This window comes from Rhopalosiphum padi, chromosome 1 (assembly GCF_020882245.1).
Source record: "Rhopalosiphum padi isolate XX-2018 chromosome 1, ASM2088224v1, whole genome shotgun sequence".
Classification (NCBI taxonomy): domain Eukaryota; kingdom Metazoa; phylum Arthropoda; class Insecta; order Hemiptera; family Aphididae; genus Rhopalosiphum; species Rhopalosiphum padi.
In genome coordinates, this window is record NC_083597.1 from 66,744,512 (window position 1) to 66,765,188 (window position 20,677).

A 20,677-nucleotide genomic window follows, 5' to 3' on the forward strand; every position below is an offset into this window, starting at 1 on the left:
TAATTATAATTTTTAACTGTGGATGGTTTAGGATATGTTAAGATATTTTGACGCACTTTGATTGTTGTTTTGTGCACGACACGTGCGACACTCGCCCTTCTCTGCAACTCAACTACGACGCTATTATAATCGAGCTATTATTATCGCACTGTCGTCGAACGAGGATAAAATCGATAGAACTAACACCGTGCATGTGTATGTTCTCCACAAAATATTATTATTATGGTACGGTTAACTACTTTGGTTTAGGAAACCAATGCATATATTATTATGCGCCCGGCAACAACAAATCGCATAATTATATACGACGGGACCCTTCTACCGAATTTTCCGGTTGGAAGTATTACAAGGAAATCCGTCATCTGTACAACATGTGGATTGCTTTTGTATTTCGTATATCGAGTCGAAAATGATCATACTACAAGCTTATCCGAATTCCAAAGCCATTTACGCATATACTATTATTATTATTATTTACTACAATAGGTCGTATCGTGTTATATTATGTCATTTACGACGGAATCTTCGCGATAAATAAATAAGAAAATAATGCAATAGTGCTATGAGGAACAGCGGCGGTGGCGGTAAATAAACTATTAAACAGACTATTCGACTACGAGTACGCGGCATCAACCGTTATGGATAAAATCGAATACCTATGTTATATTATAATATTATACACACTGCCAGTGCCATGTATAGTGCATACGGGTTGTTTACCGGAGCCTGTGACGCGTTGTACGCGATATCAATATAACGTCTAATGTGTAATCGATAAAACGGTTGAGTAATAGCCGGGAAAAATAATAATCGCGCGAGATTGCCTCGACATCGGTTATTTTTATATAATATGCATACGAACGCAGAAGAGATAACGTCCCGAACAAAATAACTAAAGAAACTCGAAAAATACCTGTCTGTTCTACTACATTGACTATAGTCGTTCTCCCGTATTCTCACTCATAATAATACGAATAATATGCGTACATAGGTATAAATAGGCGTACCGCGTACGTTGTTATTATGTACAAATGTACCTACTTTAAACATAACAAGATATGCGAAAGACAATTTATACGGTCGTTACGTCAATAAGTTATTTTTAGGCTTCGGCGCGTGGCGACTTTGATAACCGTGTTCCAGTTATTTTGTATGAGTGTATGACTTGTTTGTGTGGGAGGGGTGTGCGACATTGGCGCAACTAGTGGTGGGGTAGTGTATGGTGTGTAAATGCTGGTTGGGGTTGGTGGGGAGCTCGGTGCGCTTTATCTTTTAGAACACTAATTTGACTCCAAACAGATTTGCTTGTTCCGAAATATTGATGAGAAAAACCAATTCGGTCGGCGATAATAATAATTAATTAATAATTATTATTCACAACAATAATATTATTACGTGATGATAATAATAATACCGAGCAATACCGGGTCGCGTGAGCAATCACTATACACTTTAACTAATATTTTAATGAATCAATAAAAGTGGTGCGTGAGCTATGATGATCCCTCAAACACGATCGGTCTATTAAATATTAGTGAACTAAAATTAAATGAACAACATTATTATTATCGTTGTGGTAAAAGCAATGAGATGGTTGGCACGTGGCAACACAAAGATAATCGCACGTAATTTTGTCGTGAAATTTTCGGGGAGGTCGCGGGCGCGGATGCGATGGCGAGCCGCCGAGGCGTCGTCGTCGACGCGACGGTGGCGTTGGCGGAGGTGGCGGAGGTGGCTATCGTTTCGTGTCCGTTCGTGCGCGGTCGGCGGCGGCGGTGCGCGTGTGTGCGCGCCAGCCGTCACCGCGGAGCGGAGCGCCGGACGTCACGAGTGCGCCAGGTATAGGTCGGCGACGTGATCGCGGAGCTCTCCGGCCAGCCAGTGGCGGTCCGGACGTTCGTCGTGTGTCATCTTCACGAATGTACACGTCCCGCGCAACGATCACGTGTCTCACGATCGAGTTTATAGCATCGAGCGCGATCAACACGCGCCCGCGAGTTTTTTTTCATACAAAAATATTATACGATATTTTTATAACCACCGTCGTCGTTTATATTTTATATCGTTTTATTTTCTTTTATACTTACGCACACGCGCCGTGATTCCGTCGTTGCAGTACCTACGTAAACGCGAACACACACGCACATGATAAATATATTGTTTATCATTTTTTTTCTCGAATGCGTTGTAAAATCGAACTTGTGTGCGGTGTCTCGTTGTGCATTTTATTTTCTTCTCAAGTATAATATCACATTTTATACGATACGAGATTAATACTTAACGCGTTGTGACTTACCATAATATTCTCGACGATGTACGGCGGCCGTCGTGAAGTTTCGACCGTGTGTTCTCAAAAATCGCACGTTTTCTGCTGTCGTCGGATTCGTGTCGTCAATAAATAACAGAAAAGAAAACTCAGGTTTCAGCAGGTCAGAATCGTTTTTATCGTTAATATATTGTAGTGGGTATTATTATAATGGTCGTTTTAGCCGTGAACAGATTTACCGGTGTTTTAACGTGCGCACTTTATCGTACAAGTATAATATATAATATTCATCCCGGTGTTATTATTATTATAATAATAATATTTACGAGGTATTTTTTTTACCACTAGCGTTGTTATTAATTTTTTTTCGTGTATCGAAAACATTTACGCCCGACATTCCGATGGTTGCGGCGAATGTACGACTTAGCTAGTGTGTGTTTGTGTGTGTGTACATTTAGGTATATTTCATTATTTGATTACGCGTCGAAAAAATATTTAAACTTTACGATTGATATTACGGTTAAGACGTTTTTGGTCCCCCTAGACACTTTAATAACACGTTGATTTTTTGAAATTCATACCTACCTATGTAATTATCGAACTAGAACAGTAGTGTATGTGTGCGATGTGTCGAACACAAGGGCTTCAATTAAATTTCGACTTATAACTAATAAATCAAGTTCAGAGGAAAACCGGTGATTATTGTAATAAGAAACCCATTAGTGACCGATGAATTCGAAAAATCGATTGTCTGCCTATATGGTAATGCAAGGCCGTAGGTCTATCGTGTTTTCGGTGTGGTCAAAATTCTTCGGTATAAGTAGTTGTGTGCATAAGTGTCGTCGTCGATGTCCTAATCGTGTTTTAATTACGGGCGTTCAGAATTGCCTGGATAAAGCAATGACTGAAATAAGAACATTAATTTGTTTGAATGGCACATCCGGTAGAAAATGCGTTTGTGCAAAAATATAGTTACCCCTCCACACCAAGTTAAACACCCGCGTATGTTGTGAATTTCGCCCGACCGATGAAATTCTATTCCGGACATCAATTTCACAAGGCAAATAATTTAGTAATAATAATAATAATTCATTGTTAAAAAAAATAATAATTATTACATAATTGACATAAATTTATAAAATTAAAAATAATTGTATTCAAATATTTTTCCTGTCGATTCATTTCAAAATGTTTGTTATTTTTACAACGTGATTATGCAATTGTAGGTAATTGAAAAATCTATAAATATACAAAATAATATGAATCGTAAGATGAGATTGTCATTGACGTGTAAACTTGAAAGCTCATAATATAAAACTCCAATAAAATTAATTCGACGTATACTTACAAATTCTCTATACGGTTATACCTATAATTTATAAATGAATCGTATAATAGTAGTTATGCTTATATATTAGGTATGTTTATTAAACAAATCGTTTACGGCCGACGTCAAGTTTAATAGCGCCGGACACTGTTTTACGATCAACATTTATTATTTTATAATTTTTATTATCTAAAAGAGAATGTTTTTTTTTATTGACGTCCCCCGGGAAAAATAAAATCGACATATTATGAAAAGTATTACCGTTTTATATATTTATAAGACATATATATATATAATGTAATGTATAAGTAAAAATTTTAGTCCTGGTGATAAAAAAAAAAATTACAGAAAATCCAGTCTTCTTCTAAATTTAAATAATTAACCTGAGCCTACAGGAAATTAATATTGAAATACAAAAAAAAAAAATATCGATAAATAATACATAGGTACACAAAGGCTGAATATTCAAATATGTTGTTTACAATACTATGCGAAATGGGGGAGGTGAACTGAACGTGCGTGCGCTAGACGGGTTCAAATGTTGAATATTTTTCAAGGATAAATAATTAATAATTGCCAAGGATGTACTGATGACCTTTGAACAGATTTGGTGGGTGAATTATAAAGAAAAAAAGGTGCATCCTGCCATTGTGTCGCGCAAACCCGTTACGTAATCATTGTCAAAAAATACATAATTTTTAAATATTGTTTACCAGACAGTTAGTTTTTTTTGTTGCTTTTTTTATAAATTCCAATATGACGTTTCCGTTTATAAGTTATACAGGTTAATCTAAAAAAAACTTTTGCTCCCGTCAATACGTATTTGCATATTTCAGGGTTTAAGTATCAACAATAACTGTGTACACTATACAGTCATCGCCAAAAATATCAATTAAATTAAACAATAATCCCAACAATAATTTCAACAATTTATTATTATTATTATTATATTTTATTGTTATACACCTTGAAAATATGACACTTTAGTTTCAGGTTTAAGTTAAACGCTTATAAATATTATATGTCGCGTAGGATTTAAATTGTTTTGAAATATTAAAGAAAAATAACTCATAAGTCCTTTTGTAATGTATAATATAGGTCATGTTACTGAAGAAAACAATCGTATTTTTTTATTATTATGCACAAATGTCCGTGCGTCTTTTGACGTAACAAAACACGTACGCGCATACATAATAATATCGTAGTTTCTATTTAAAATAAAACCTAGGAATTATGGTTTTAATATCGGTTAATTTATCGGAGTAAATAGAAAACGGATTGGTGCCAGAGACCCGTCGTCGCTATCGCTATATGTGGTACTTATAATAACATTTATGTTGTGTGCACCTATGGTCGTAGTATTTCGTTTTATTACTGTAGTATTATTACAAATTTATATATTATAAAAAACAAAAAACTGATGTTGGCATTTTTCAACAATTTTTTTTTTTTGGTTCAATTCAAACGACTTCACCGCCCACTACATGTAACGTGCATGTGAAATATAATGAGTGATCTCGTAAAAAAAACTTATTATGTATAATAATTTTAATATGCATGATGACAGTTCATGATAGCTTCTGCACATTATTAATTTTAACCATTATTATCATTATCATCGACATACAAGATTGCTGTACAAAGATCCCTAATTTATGTCTGATGCCGTCACAGTATCTCGAATGTTGCCTAATCCGTATCCACTGTACGGTGGTCGAGAGTAAAGGGTTGTATGAGGTCCTGGGTTTTTGGTACGTGCTGCGCGAGTGGGTCGGCGTTAGTTCGTTTGGACGCAAGCGACCAATAGTAGTTTAGCACGTGCGGTTCCTTATTGCACATCACAGACGATGACACGTACCGTGCGTTTATATAATACATACACTGCACACACAATACGACGCGTCGCCGACGGAGGGCGTAAGTATTGGGTCCGTGCGAAGGGGTGTAAAACTCTTCGTCCGAGTACCGCTGAGGGATGAGAGAAGATGATAATATGATTGTACTAATAATAATAATAGTAATAATATATATACGCCTACGGTGGTTGACGTGCCTATAAAGGTGTATATATTTTTAGTAAACGTACGACTGTACAAGGGCTTTGTGATTGCTCAACGTGCATGCGTGTTACGAAACCAACTGTACGCGATATTATATTCACTGTGCCGATACCCTCTTTTTTAAATTTTGGTACGCGCTATTGTATGTTATAAATTATTACGTATCACGGCGACTCGTTTGTCGAATAGGATTTTTGATTTTTCTACTGCAATAACTTAAATAGGTGTAACTCACGGTCGAAACATTCGATTATAATATTATGAGCTTTTATATGTGGTTGATATACTGCGATTGGTGTAATTATTGTATTTGTATATGATTGTGTGTATGTAATAAATATGCCGCGACACTTAGTCTTCACATTAATAAGGTAATACATTTCATAAATCAAATCGATCATCATCCCCCACCGTAGTTTTTATGACTGTAAGTACCCCGCAGTGCATGCATATCGGGTAATATTACGAGACGTAAGCCGTCGCCGTCGGTTATTATGTTGTATTTTGACCAGAGTCCGCGCGAACTGCTCTAGAAAACAGTGGCGTAGGAGTATATATATATATGAGTATATAGTCGCGCGAGGGGGGGCCCACGCGCCGTCCTCTGTTTAGGACGCGACCTACGCGCGAAACGCTCCCACAATTTACGCCCACTTACGCCCACACATCGACAACAATAATAATATAATAACGCTTAAATTTGAAATAATTGTTGTCTTTGTAATTTGTATATATGTACACGTTTTGCAAAAATCGGCCTGTCGTGTATGTCGCAGTTACTGTAATACGTATATCGTGTGTCGTCATGTCAGTATAAGGAATATTCGATAAAGTGTTCACCAAATACGATAGGATTAGCAAGCTTCCGATTGAATTTTTGTTGGAACAGTTATTCAGTTGATATAACTATATTTATGAGTTGGTAGCGCCAAAGATGCTGTGAAACGTTAAACTGCGTATTGTACTGGGTCGTTCATGCAACAATAAAAACACCCGTTACCTACTCTATTATTATTATTGCGATGTCCTAAAACCTTATTGATTCTTATTTGTGTGATGGGGTGGTATATATTGGAGTAACGGGGGTTAATGTCAAAGCGGTGGTGGCGGTGGTTGTTGCCGTCGATGGCCTCGACATGATATTCTGTGTGTGCGCGTGTGAGCGTGAGTATAGAAATCGAAATGACGTCGCGATTCACGGTCATCGGGAAAACACGAAAGCGGGTGGCGGATCGGGTGGTTAACCTGTTGGCTCCGCGGAGAGCAGCGCCCGCGTAGCAACAGGTAGCATATATACACAGACACGAGCGCGCGCGCGCTTTCCTCTCTACCGCTCACTCTGCATGTTTCTGCGAAAACTACCCTTGTCGTCGTATGCTTTACGCGTGCTTGTCGTATTTTATCGATTACTTTACTATATCAGCCGCGGTAGCTCTGGCGTAGAGCACACTTGACCGACCCAATGTCAAGGACGACCGACCCACCTCTCCCCGTTTCGTTATATATACTCGTATATTTACCTACATCCCGCAGTTCATATGGCGTATCGCAAGTTCGTTCGATTTAATATTTTCCCCTTATACCACCCCGTTGCCGAGGCTTTTATAATAATATATAAGTATTATTTTTGCTGTTCGTGTAGCGCACAATAAACTCTTAAATACATTATGCACTCTGTAACATAATATCGCTGTAGTATATCAACGGATGGCAGCGCGAGAGCAATTCGCACGCTCCTCTTTATTTTCATTGCTCGTCACTAAAATAATATATGTACTAAATAATATAACAAATACATAATAATTGTCTATACGAGTAATAATATTATATTTTAGTATGTTATCGTTTTTCACCTTACTTAATATCGATTCGGTGTGCTTTTCGATCCGTCGTAAACTGCATTAAGATTTTAACGGTATATAATAATATTATGTAGTTTTGTCAATCATCATGGTGATTGTTGATAGCCTTCTTCAAATGTACATCACAATCAGACTTTTTCATCATCGTGTGTGGTAGCCAGTAAGTGTCCGAAAATCTATACACTATTCGTTTGTACGTAAAATGTGTGTAATATAGACGTCGCTGTCGTCGTGAAACTTGTTTGTATTGTAGTGCCACCATTCGTTATAATACGGTCGGAGGAGGAGTAATTTTATTCTCCTGCTTCCCATTTTCATCAATAACGACGCTGCTTTCGAATTCAAACTCACAGTAATCATCACTTCCGAACTTGAAAAACTTGAGGCATAACGGGTATAAATTACATAATATACATCTGTATATTTACGCCTACATATTGTAACAGGGTATTCTACACACCTCGCGAATTTATTATACATATTAATATTATATTGGATTCGTTTTGGAATAATGGCCGTATAATGAAACGTTCGCCACGTTCGGTACCGTTGATTTGTTATACACCTATATAATATTATGTACATTTTATCGAAGGTAAAATAATAATATGAAATAGTTGTAGGTTTTCCTCGCGGAATACATTTACACGCGTAAATTATATATAAAAGCGCTCAATCATTGTGACGCGTGAAGCGATATTTCAAACGACCTTTCGATTTCGCCGATAAAACTCGTACCAATAACTTTATAATATTTATATACACACACGTATGCTATGTGGAAATATTTTAAATTCATACAAACGTCGTCTGCCGACGCCGCGCGGATTATATTAGGTATAAATTATAATATACATAGAGAGTTGCAAATGTGGTTTTAATCGATGACCGTTGTCGATGATCGTCACCGCCGCCGTCGTGAGTAACGTATTTTTTTCGTTGAAATTTATGAACATAATCGTTGTGTATACGCCGCCCATCGTCTTTGTCGCTGCACACGACAAAATGGTCCAGGCCGGTACTCATAGATGATATTATGATAATAACAACATTACGGTCGTCGTCGAGATGAATTTTCAGTTATTGATCGTTTTATTATATCGGGTCAGTCTAAGCGTCTTGGAAACGAATAATAAAATAATATCAAGAATTAAACGTCAACAGTGCCTAATAAAAAAAAAAATTAAAAAAACAAACAAAATCGTCTCCCATAATCCTCTGGCAAAACCGGTTAAATGTCGTTAACACCGCGATCGCACCGCTTCCATGCATTAGTACTACTACTTCTTTTACTACGCTACTACTACTACTACTACTACTGGCTGTGAGACGTTGTGCGTAGGTACGGTCAGTCGAGTTTCCAAAAATTCCTGTATATATAATATGTGTGTGTAAAAAAAAATCGTCACCGAGACGTCGTGGTCGTCGTTGTACACGCGCATTTATATCATGCAGTTACTGTGCTGTTTTCGATTCGTTAAGATCGAAGTAAGTACGGAAGATTGGATAAAATTTGAGCCAATTGATTTCGGACAATTTATATTGTCGATATAGTTTTATAGATTTTTAAAAGGTTATGCCGCTCGCCTCAAATCGCGTATAGTTGGTCGCAATACTCTGTATGTACATATACGATATATATTACAGCAAAGAGTTACTGTATTATATAATTAGTCAATTAGATATATTATACTGATCAAAGTGCATCAGCGTGTTGATAACTCTTTTCTTTTAAGTATACACAAGGCGTACAGTTTAAATGCATTTACCATCTACCATCCGTCTTAAGATATAATTACCAATAATCAATGTATGTGCGATGTGAAATATTTTTGAGATGTGCTATAAAGTATCAATCGATTTTCAGTTTTCACATAATATTTATGTAACATTACAATATTTTTGTTGTGTAGGGTAATCGTCAGAAATTAAAATATTTTAAAATATTATTTAATAGTTCGATGTATATTATACACATTAATAATCACTGTAGCTCCTTCGAATAAAATACTCTAAACACGCGCTCACCCACCTGCACTTTTACTATTTCTATATTTTAACATCGACATCGACGGGATCGTGGAGTTCAATCTGAGTGAATCGTATTAATGTATTATACCTATTATACACTTATTAGCTACAGAGTGTAAATTGGAATAATGGTCTCGCGAATAAAACTGCGGACAGTCGCCGCAGGTGAAAATCTGGCGACGTTACCTGTCTGAGGCCTCTACGGTCGATGTAAATACGTCAAGTATGATTCTGCAGTATTATAGGTATCTACGAGGTGTCATTTCTCGTCTGTGCCAGCAAAATGACGCACTTTACCTCCACGCAACTTTTCTGCGGCCGACGAGACTCCCCCGCTGTGTCCGATATATAGAGTTGGGTAATTTTATATCACACTCACACACATACATTATAATAATATGTGTGTGTTATTGCTAATAATTTTTTTCTTTTCGTCGATTAACAATCTGCTACGACGTTGCGTAATGTCATATATATATATATATATTACAATATATAATAAACGCGTCTCTTATAATATATCCATACACGATAATGATAATAATAATAATAATAATAATATATATATATATGTATATAATATTAATAGTATTATTATCTCTGGCGTCCTTGCCAGGCTCGCGAGAGCACTAATTAACGACGCGTCGTGTCCTCAAACGTCGCCGCCGTAACCGCCCGTCGTACCGGGTATTACGCGCAATTTTTTTCACGCGGCGGTGAACGGGTTAGGTTCTCTGTGTCGCCGTCGCCCTCCCTCGATCCGGCGTTATATCACGCTGTCAGAAAATATCTACATAATGATAATAATGATAATATTAATAATAATCAGGGCTTGGAAGTCTATTCATTTGCATATTATAAATATGATTTGGCACAAATTCGTTTTGTAATACATATTCAACTCAAATCCAAAAACGTATATTGCATATTTTTGCATATTTTAAGTATTAATAAGAATCAAAGCATGTTTTTTTGTTAATAAATCAAAAAGAAGTCTAATTTTTAAAAAAGAGCCTTCATTTATATTCTTTTATATATTAATATTTTAAATTAAAAACAGATTTTTTAATAATTATTATTTATATAAGATAATACAAAATTAATATAATGCATAGGTTTTTTTTAAATATCTTAACTTTTTGAATAACTATACATTTTATGATGTCTATTCCCTTATAAATGTACGGATTTCATAGTTTTTGTATATAACGGTAGTGGTAAAACATACGTGGTCTTTGAAAAGCAGTAACTTCACAAGTTGTTTTTAGAATTTAGGAGGAAAAACAACTATAAAACTAAATTTCGTAATAACTACAATGTATAGTGTATTTATTTATTTAGGTAGTGGTTAAATTTTAGATTGGTTTCACCACTGCACATACTGTAAACATATTCACTTTAAATGTGATTTTCGTCCCCCTTTCCCCTTGTATACCCTTTTGTGTTACAACATTATACCAACTCTTCCTACTTTATTCATGGGTGTTTTCGAGTTTTTGACACTGTTGTTTTAAACACGTTCTCTGCCTGGAACTGACTCATTCGTGGAGGATCCAAACTTTCACTTAAAACTTTCTTTGTCAAGGAAAAAATGTCAAGACAAGCTTTGGAAATATATTCGTCTATACACGAACTTTTTTTCTACACCGTCTCGATTTCTCCGACCTTTGAAATCGTTTTGTGTCAGAGTCGTGTATCTGATAATTAAAAACTGCACATTGCATGGACGTATTTTGAGTTAATTAATATAATACCTATTAGTCTACACATTTTTAATATTAAAATTTCCCTATAAAGATAAGCTCATGCGCAGTTCTTATAAAAAACAACAATATTTGTTTTTGCAAATTAAATTTTGAACACACTAAAAATTTTGGACGATCGATTATAATTTGATGTTTTTTTTCGTTTTAGGTCACCACCGTGTTTGTGCGCGTGCGTCGTTTTGCGGTGATTGAACGTTCGTTCGATTAGCTGCACGAATGACTATGGCTGAGGTAGAAATGGAGCCGCCGACAGACAGGGCGAGCCGGTCGACGATCTATAAGACCAACAATAACCATCCGCTGGCCACGAACAACAACAACCATCTGCACCACGTTCCCAGCGCGCGTCCGGTGGTCGTCAAACACAAAAAGCGGAAACGCCTGAACCAAGTGTTGGACAGGTTAGCGGGACAGGCGACTTCGCCCAACAACAACAATAACAACAACAGTAGTAATCATAACAACAACAACAACAACATTGAAGTCGTCGCCGTGAAAGAAGAGGAGCCGACGATCAAAGAAGAGGATGGATCGGTAACGGCCATGGTGGTGGTGGATAGCGGCCACGTATCGAACGGCGTCGGGTACGAAAGCGACGAGTCGCTGCGGAGGTCGTCGTGCAAAGACAGTTACGAGGAACCGTTCAGCCCGGCCGGGTCGTCGTCGTGCAATCGGTCGCCGCGTAGCTCTCACACCGACTCGCCGTTCAGTCCGAACCGGACGAGGCCGGACGACCCACCGGCGCCGCATCTACCCGCGCAACCGCTGCAGCAACAGTTTCACCCGCCGCCACCGCTACCGCCGCACCCGCTTCATCACTATCTCAAGTACCCGAAGTGCGACTGCCTGTTCTGCGGCGGCGACGGCACCTCGCCGCCCCGGCACCCGTTACCACCTATGCTGCCTCCCCCGTCGCAGCAGCAGTACCACCTGAACCGGAACATGCACCATGACAAGAACCCGCAGCAGCCACCGGTCACGCCCATGTCTCCGGCATCGCTGTTGGCCGGTTCCATGTACACATTCGAACACTACCTGCACACCAAGTACCTGCCCGACATATTCCGGAAGCGGCGGAGCCATTCCGATTCCGATGTTCCTATGTGGTTCGAAGCGACCAAAGCCGAACACTGCAACAGCGGCGGCGGCAGTAACGACGACTCGACCGCGTCGACGGCCGCGGCTGTCCGGTTGACCACGTCGTCCGCGACCGGGACCGGCAGCCGGAGAGGTAAGAGGCCGTTCTCGGTGCCGCATCCGTTGGACAAGCCGGCCCGAAAGAGGGGCCCGTCCGCCGGCTGTAGGTCGTCCGCAAACCCGCCGCCGCAACCGCCCCAAGACTCACCGCTCGACCTGTCCATGAAGAACGGATTTTGGCCGTTCACCGCTCCCGAACCGCCGGCCGCCGAACCGTCAATCACCACGGTCGCGAACGCCGCGACGACACCGTCACCTCCGCTCCCGGCCACCGCCTCGTCCACTGCTACTCCTACGACGTCGGTCGTGTCGGTCGGCTACTACAGCCGGCCGGGCAGCGCGGGCGGTTACACCGTGCCGGTAGTCAAGGGCGACGTGGCGTCGCGCACCACCAAGGCCTCGGTGGCCGTCCGGTACAACCTGGAAGTGTCGCCCGTCGTCGAGGAGATGCCCGTCGGCTCGGACGTGGCGTACGTGTGTCCGGTGTGCGGCCAGATGTTCAGCCTACACGATCGGCTGGCCAAACACATGGCATCCCGACACAAGACCTCGGCGTCGGCGTCGTCGTCGTCGGCCGGCACCGGGACCGCGGCGTCTTCGTCGACGGAAAACGGCGGCAGCGGCGACTCGTCCGGCGGCGCGGCCAAGGCGTACCCGTGCGAGGTGTGCAATCGGTCGTTTGCGCGCAGTGACATGCTCACCCCGACACATGCGGCTGCACACGGGCGTCAAGCCGTACACGTGTCGCGTGTGCGGGCAAGTGTTCTCGCGGTCCGACCACTTGAGCACGCACCAGCGCACGCACACCGGCGAAAAACCGTACAAGTGTCCGCAGTGTCCATACGCCGCGTGCCGCCGGGACATGATCACCCGGCACATGCGCACCCACTCCCGGTACGAGATGGTCTCGTCGTCGTCGGCGTCCGGTGCCGCGGCCATGGCGGCCGCGCTCGGCCTGGACCCGCCGTCGCCCACCTCGCCCACCGGCGGCCAACTGTTGCTGTCGCCCCCGCTAGAGGTCCTCTGTAAGTCCGAACCGCAGTAGCAGCGGTGTCTGCGCATCGTGCGGACGGTCTTCATATTATTATAACGTTAACGTCAATTTTGTAATAATATTTTAATAGTAAATATAAAATATGTTTATAATATTATTTATTTAAATTTGTATATCGTATTAGCTGATATTATTATTATTATTTGTATAATGTACATTATAATTTTAAGAACGATACACACACACACACACACACACACATACACACTACAAACGTGCGTGCGCACACAGCTTTTTGTCAAAACCAAAGATAAAATAATACTAAGTCTATGCGCATGTACTATATGTCGTATTTGATCGTTCGTTTTCCTGAACGATTAAATTTTTTTCGTATAGGTAAGTCATATTATGTGTATTGATTGTAATAATATATAATCGTAATACTTTATTATTATGTTGTTATTATTATTATTATTATTATTATTAATATTATGTATACATTTTTTTTCGTTTCGCCGTTGACATACGACTCCGACTTGTACTATACTTACCGTATCTCGCACGTCACAACAAAGTGTTTCGTCCGCGGAATATTATTCGTGTACAACATACATTTTTGTTTCGTACACCGACAATCATCGTTGTCGCGTAGTCTTCGTATATTATCAACACGAACGTCGTCATATATTTTTTTCTACTCTAATTATTTTTCAAATACCTAAGTGTAAACAGGGTGTGTGATACTATTATTTTGTATATTATTATGTATTTTGTACTGCGACGTGCCATCCTACGTAAGTTCGTTTTTTATTACCATTTTTTTTTTCGTTTTTTGTACCATTGTTATCGTCGCGAGATTTGCTGGCTTGGTTTTCGATACACTCTGGTCGTCCAGCTACACTCATCCGTCATTATCCGTATAATGTTGGTATTGTTTTTTTTTTTTTTTTTTGTTACTTTGCGCCGAAGCGAATATTTGCTCAAATTTAATAACAATATCACCCTATATATATACCTGATTATGGGAATTAACGTTTCGCGACTAACGGGAAAAAAAATTTATCGATATACGAAGCGACTGTTATTATTATTAATTTTTTTTTTTTTTAATGAAGCGTGCTCGCTTGTCGTTCGGTAAAAAACCAAACTTTTTTTTTACTTACACGCTCTTGTTGACTATCGTCTCAATAAAAGTTAGCCGGATGAATAATATAAAAAAGACGAACATTTGTTATTACGGAAACCACATATCTTTCGAAATTTTTTTCTCTCCAAACGATTATCGCCAGTATATAACGTCATATCATAAATATTATATACGGACGATTGAATTATTATTAATGTCAAATGCTATTTTTATTGTAATATTATATTATATTATACAAAACGTGCATTATGTGATAGAAACGAAATGTTAAAACCGTCGCGAGATTGTTAAACGGAAAACGGTAAAACAGGGACATAATATTATTTTTATTTGTATAAAACATACCTATTTATATATATTTATAATATAAACCGTATTTATTTCTATTCAAACCGTAAATAATATTTGAAAACTGTAATTTTTTTTTATCGCAATAGTGAACGACGCAAAAAGATTGTCCGTGAAAAAAACTAATTATAAATTTTATATTTTTCCATTACAATGTATAACACTATATTTATACACCTATGAATATAATATATTTATATAATACTATATGTAACGTACGCGACGCACCTGTAAACGATTTTTTTATTTTCGAATATGTACTGCTACAGCGTAGTATAGTAAGTGTCGTCCTATATCCGTGTATGTCTATTTTTATTTTTACTAAAGTGCGACGTGCGAAACTCGCTGTCGTAATAATGTTAAGCTTTGCTCAAGTCCATGTTTTAAGAGAAGATCAACAGAAATCGTAAGAATTACAACGCAATGTTGTTTTTTCATCGGTTGTTTGATATATTTTTTTTAATGAACAATTTTTTTGCATATCTTTGTACCATCGTAAAATCATTACTCGTTTATAATATTATGTCTGTGCCGCTCTGTGTTTGTTTACGCGAGACGAAATTGAAAAAAACAATTCTATTAAATATATTTATAAGAAAAAAACTGGTGACTTAAATTTTTTTCATTCCTTACAATAACATCATGTACCAATGTCCTGATGGCCAATGTGTGTATCTACGTATCAGTAGATTGTATAGAACCGTGCCCGTGACCTCAGCTACCATGTATATACCATTATACCATATACCACGGTCACTCACTGTTCAGTATAGCTACAGTTTGATGTAAGTAGGGGAAATCCCCTTCCCCTTGAACTTTAATTTTAACAGTTACAGGACAGTAATAATTATCACAAACATTGGCGTAAATGTGAGGGAGGGGGAATTTAATTTCCCTCCTCCTTAGATGTGTTACAAGTATTAGAAATCTTCTATAGAAAATATAAGAAAGAATGCAATAAATGTAACATACATTTATGAGATTTCTTGACAACATTATTTTATTATAATCTGGATTTAAGAATAACCCAATAATATTATTTCATAAATTAAAATTATGATTGCAAGATTATCATCTCATTATTTTTTTTTTCTTACAAGTCTTATTTTACCACTTATTGTTAATGACTTATTTTATGTTGTGCATCTACTTAATATTATTCAATAATATATAGGTACCTATGATTTGTTTCTAAGCCAAAATGAGTTTTAAGACGTAACTCATCGATTATTACAATATTGAAAAAATCAGTATTGGTCGTTCTTGATAATATTTTTCCGACGTTAAAAAAACATATTTCATAGAATGAGAATAAGGTTCCTGTAAGTATATTTATTTATGCTTTTTTTGTGAAGAATAAATCGTTTTACTTAACGATCCAATATTATAGGCAACACATTGTAAACACTTAAGGAAAAATGGACAATCACTAATGTTACCAATAATGATTTTAAAAATGCCAAAAAGAATTTTGAGCTTTATTTCTTAATTATAGCGTATCAATTAAAAAAAAACTAATAATATTACGATTTACAACATAAATAGTGTCCAAATCAATATTCAATTTATGAAAATTTTTATTTTTCGTATAAATTTATATTAATATGTCAGGCAAGATCGCAAACGATCAAGAGCACTACAATTATAGCATTCCGTGGGCAGCAGAATGACGTTTATTGTATCGCAGATTTAATAAAGGGTAATACATGCATTATGCAACTATGATGAGTGGCCGAATTGGCCAAGCCTCGTGTACCAAACTCATCAGTTATAAATTATAATATTAAGTCTGGTTATAAATTGTTTGCTACCCTCCATTAAAAAATGTTAACATGCAGTTAGTGTATTTTCTTGATGAAAAAATGTGATAAAGAGCATAGGTTTACATATATAAGAGTGCGTCTAAAGGGGTTAAGCCCGTTAAAAACTAATAATATAATATGCCATAGGAGGTTAGGTGTGGTGTGAAAATATATATTAATAAATGTTTCTCGGATTTCATCGAAACTAAAACTAGTGAAACTAGACCTATAGACACTACAAAAAAAAAATATCGAATCTATTTGCGCCTATAATTCACGGGTTGTTACAATGAAAAAAAATTATTTGAACCACTAAATTATATAATAATTATAAAATTATACTGTGTTGAATATTGTTTAAATATTTTTTACACAGAGACAAAATTCAATATTGGTACATAAGAATAAAAGTGGTGACGTCGTAGTCGCAGTAACTAATGTATTAGTTATTAAGTTAAAATAATGCTCGATTTTGGGAAGACGTTTGGTACGGCTAGCGGGTATCACTCTTTTTTTTATAATTATTTCAGCGTGTCTCTTTCTAAATAAAATGATAAGAACGGGACTAGCTGCACAATATTGTTCTTTTCGAATTTAAGCACGACAAATTATTGTTTATTATTGAGTCAATTCCGTATTTGGAACTGAAGCAGTTTGCCTCTATTTCGTCTCGTCCCAAGTGGCTTCGCTGCTCAGCCAAGGTTCGCATATTACGATATGATTCGTACTTAGTGTGATACCCTATGATACCTAGTTTAATGGGTGGCTTGTTAAACTTTTGAGCCTAGGCTGGACAGTAAAATATATCAATTGGCGATTTTAATAACTTTTATCCCAATTTTATAATTTCAGCGTAGGTCATATACATTTTTGCAGTTTATTAAAAAGACATTTAAGTAAAATTTAGTATAAATAAAACAATTTAATTTTTTTTTAATTATCATACTATATTTTAATTTAGTAAAGAGGGATGAAAAAAGTTGTTCTGATAAAGAGTAAAGAGTTAGGTATATATTTTATATTTTTATGGAAGGTTATTATTTTAATCACCTAATATCTGTTTTCATAATATTATAATATCATATACACTGTGATTTTTCGTATTTTAAAATATACTTGTCACGTGTAGTATAATCCTACCATTCCGTTAAATCATCCCTTTCTCGGCTTTGGGGAAGGTTCGCAATATTCCTATCCCACTTTTACAAACATAAAATATTTGGTCACTTTCTAATCATAACATGTTACCTTTATATACTCGTACACGATGTCCGGATATACATATTAAATGTGCAGGTGAACTGTGTGCTCATCTCTAAGTCAACAACGCATTATAATTTCCTAAAACGTGATCGAACGTGCGTTGTCGTGTCGAATAAAACACGATAATAATATTATTTATATAGGTAATAATAATTAATAATAATATAATAATTATGCGCGGTGCATATACATGGTGGGTATGCTGCAGCATCGATAACACCGGTCGCCGATGATTTCCGGTCGGATCGATAACCGCCGCCTGCGCGAGATCGGATCGCCGCGATACGCCGCACAACACGGCCATTATAAAATAATAATATCGATATAATATTATTATTATGTTTTGTATAATATTATGCGACAGAGCATAATATTAATTGGTCGATCGGCGGCGGTTGCAGGTAGCACGTTGTTCTATACGTGTATACGCGGCCGTTTGTGTGCTGTAGTTAATGGACGGTTTTAACCGCGTTTTATGTTAATTGTGCGGACACGCGAAGATCACCGATTACCTACAATTATTATTATATTATATGATAGGTATTGATAAAAAAAAAAAAATGTGAGTTTTGGAGAAAAGTCCACTTATTATTAATATTTTATTTTTAAAACGCACGATCGTCATCGCGATAATAGTATCTTGCAGACGAGAGGAAATCATAATTAGTTTTTTGATTTCGGTACAATAATACTAATATTATGCGTATAACTGTATGCCTAGTAAAATAAATATATGCAATGTAGATATAGGCACTAATTATTATCGTGTAAAAAACCGTCCGCCGACATCGTGTGCCTACAAGTAGGTATATATATTGAGTGTGTACAATGTGTACGCGATAGTATCGTACAGTGCAGGTTTTGTGTAACAGTCAAGAGCTGTGATGCAGATGATCTGTCCAGATAAAACTGCACCGGTGTAGGGCATTTACGCTTCGGTGCGTTTTAAACGGCGTCGATGGTGATGATGATGATGATGATGATGACGATTACGATTACATATTGCAATATTTTACAGCTCGCCTACATTTTACATTACGAAACCCGAGAAAGACCGAGGAGAACCTTCATAGCTCCGTTGTAAATACTATATAATATATACTTATTACTTACGGAATATCCCACTTGTGAATTCGGACCACTCCGTGTACTCGACTGTTGATATTATTATCAAACTGGCGTACCTACTCTGAAAATATTTTCGAAGAACTGGTGAGTAATTTTTGCTAGGAAATTCAGTCTTCGTTACATAAAAAAAGTTTTAAAAATTATTTTTGAAACAATTTAAATTCGTCGGTCTGATCATTTCCAAAGTGATCTGATCCGTAAAAACACCTATGTAGTTAAGTATAGTTAATTGTTATAATTGTTAACTAATACTTATATTATATTATATATAGTCATATAGATGAAAGTTATTACTGTTTCACCCTTTACACATATTATAAACGTATTATTCACAAATCATATTATGTTGTTAATTAGTTATAACTTAAAGCTACCTACTACAAAAGGCATATTTGTATATAAGGGATTGGTGGAAGGGTGTGTTTTGGTTAGGTTAGGAAATTGGTATGATATCACTAAACAATACATCAATATTGACATTATTATAATAAATTATTGTTTACTACAATTTTATGTTAAGTTCATCAAGCTACTACGTGGAATCTGACTGTACAAGTTCCAAATCTATGAAAAAGTAACTAAAGGTACGGTTTCTTTGCAGTGTCAAACAGTACAGGAACAGCACGGCGCCATAACGCCGCTTCTAAACTCTGCAAGTAAACCGTACGATTAGGTTAGGTGTACAAAAGTTCAACCACAATTTCAGGGGAGTATGAGTATTTTATATTTATGTATAAATACAACGAAAAACTCCCCAACGGTAGTCAAATTTCCGAAATTGTCCATTTTTTGTGTCTACATTCTACACTCAAAAAACATAGCGTGCAACTTATGATATTTTCTCTGCTGCACTAAATCACATTGAATCATAGATGTTTTTAAAATTATGGTAAAAAAAATGTAACAACGAGAATACGAGATAGCTATGCTAATGTAATTATGAATCGGTTGCTAGAGGTAACTCAGGTACTGTAACGTGATATTGTAACTTAACGTTATTAACTTATAACAAAGTATCCATTATGACTACAAAAAAAAAAAATTGTATCCAGTCAAAAAACACATTTATGTTGATTAACGATTTGTGTATACCTATTTATAACTTGTTGGAAATGGTCGTTATAATTTTTGTATTATTTATCAATTATTATTTTAAAGGTTGACCGCAGCTAATTTTGAGAAAAATTAAATCATCATAATAATGCTCGTACAAATATAAATGTATAATAATAGATGTCTATTTCTGTACACCTTTAATTTTATCGGCGGTTTACCCAACAGCAAGCACATAAATGTGAGCTACGCAATGTACACATGTATCTATAAAATATTATAATCAACTAATAAAAATAAATAAATTAAAAATTAAAGCTACACGTTATGTATAACCGATGCACGTGTTAATAATGTATCATGTGACCGGACCCAATGCAAATAAAATTAGTAAGCACACAAGTTGTTGTACTCGGTAACCCACTTTAACTTA

The 20,677-nt window shown here is 36.9% G+C and overlaps 1 protein-coding gene across 1 annotated transcript; it reads left to right on the top strand.

The window, feature by feature from the left end:
* The first annotated feature begins 1,798 nt into the window (after positions 1 to 1,798).
* LOC132920969 (early growth response protein 1) lies at positions 1,799 to 15,601 on the top strand. Its single transcript, XM_060983741.1, is given in 3 exon segments — positions 1,799 to 2,429; positions 11,461 to 13,211; positions 13,213 to 15,601. Coding segments are annotated over 2 exon segments (2,025 nt in total). The 5' UTR covers positions 1,799 to 2,429; positions 11,461 to 11,528; the 3' UTR covers positions 13,555 to 15,601.
* The last annotated feature ends 5,076 nt before the right edge of the window (positions 15,602 to 20,677 follow it).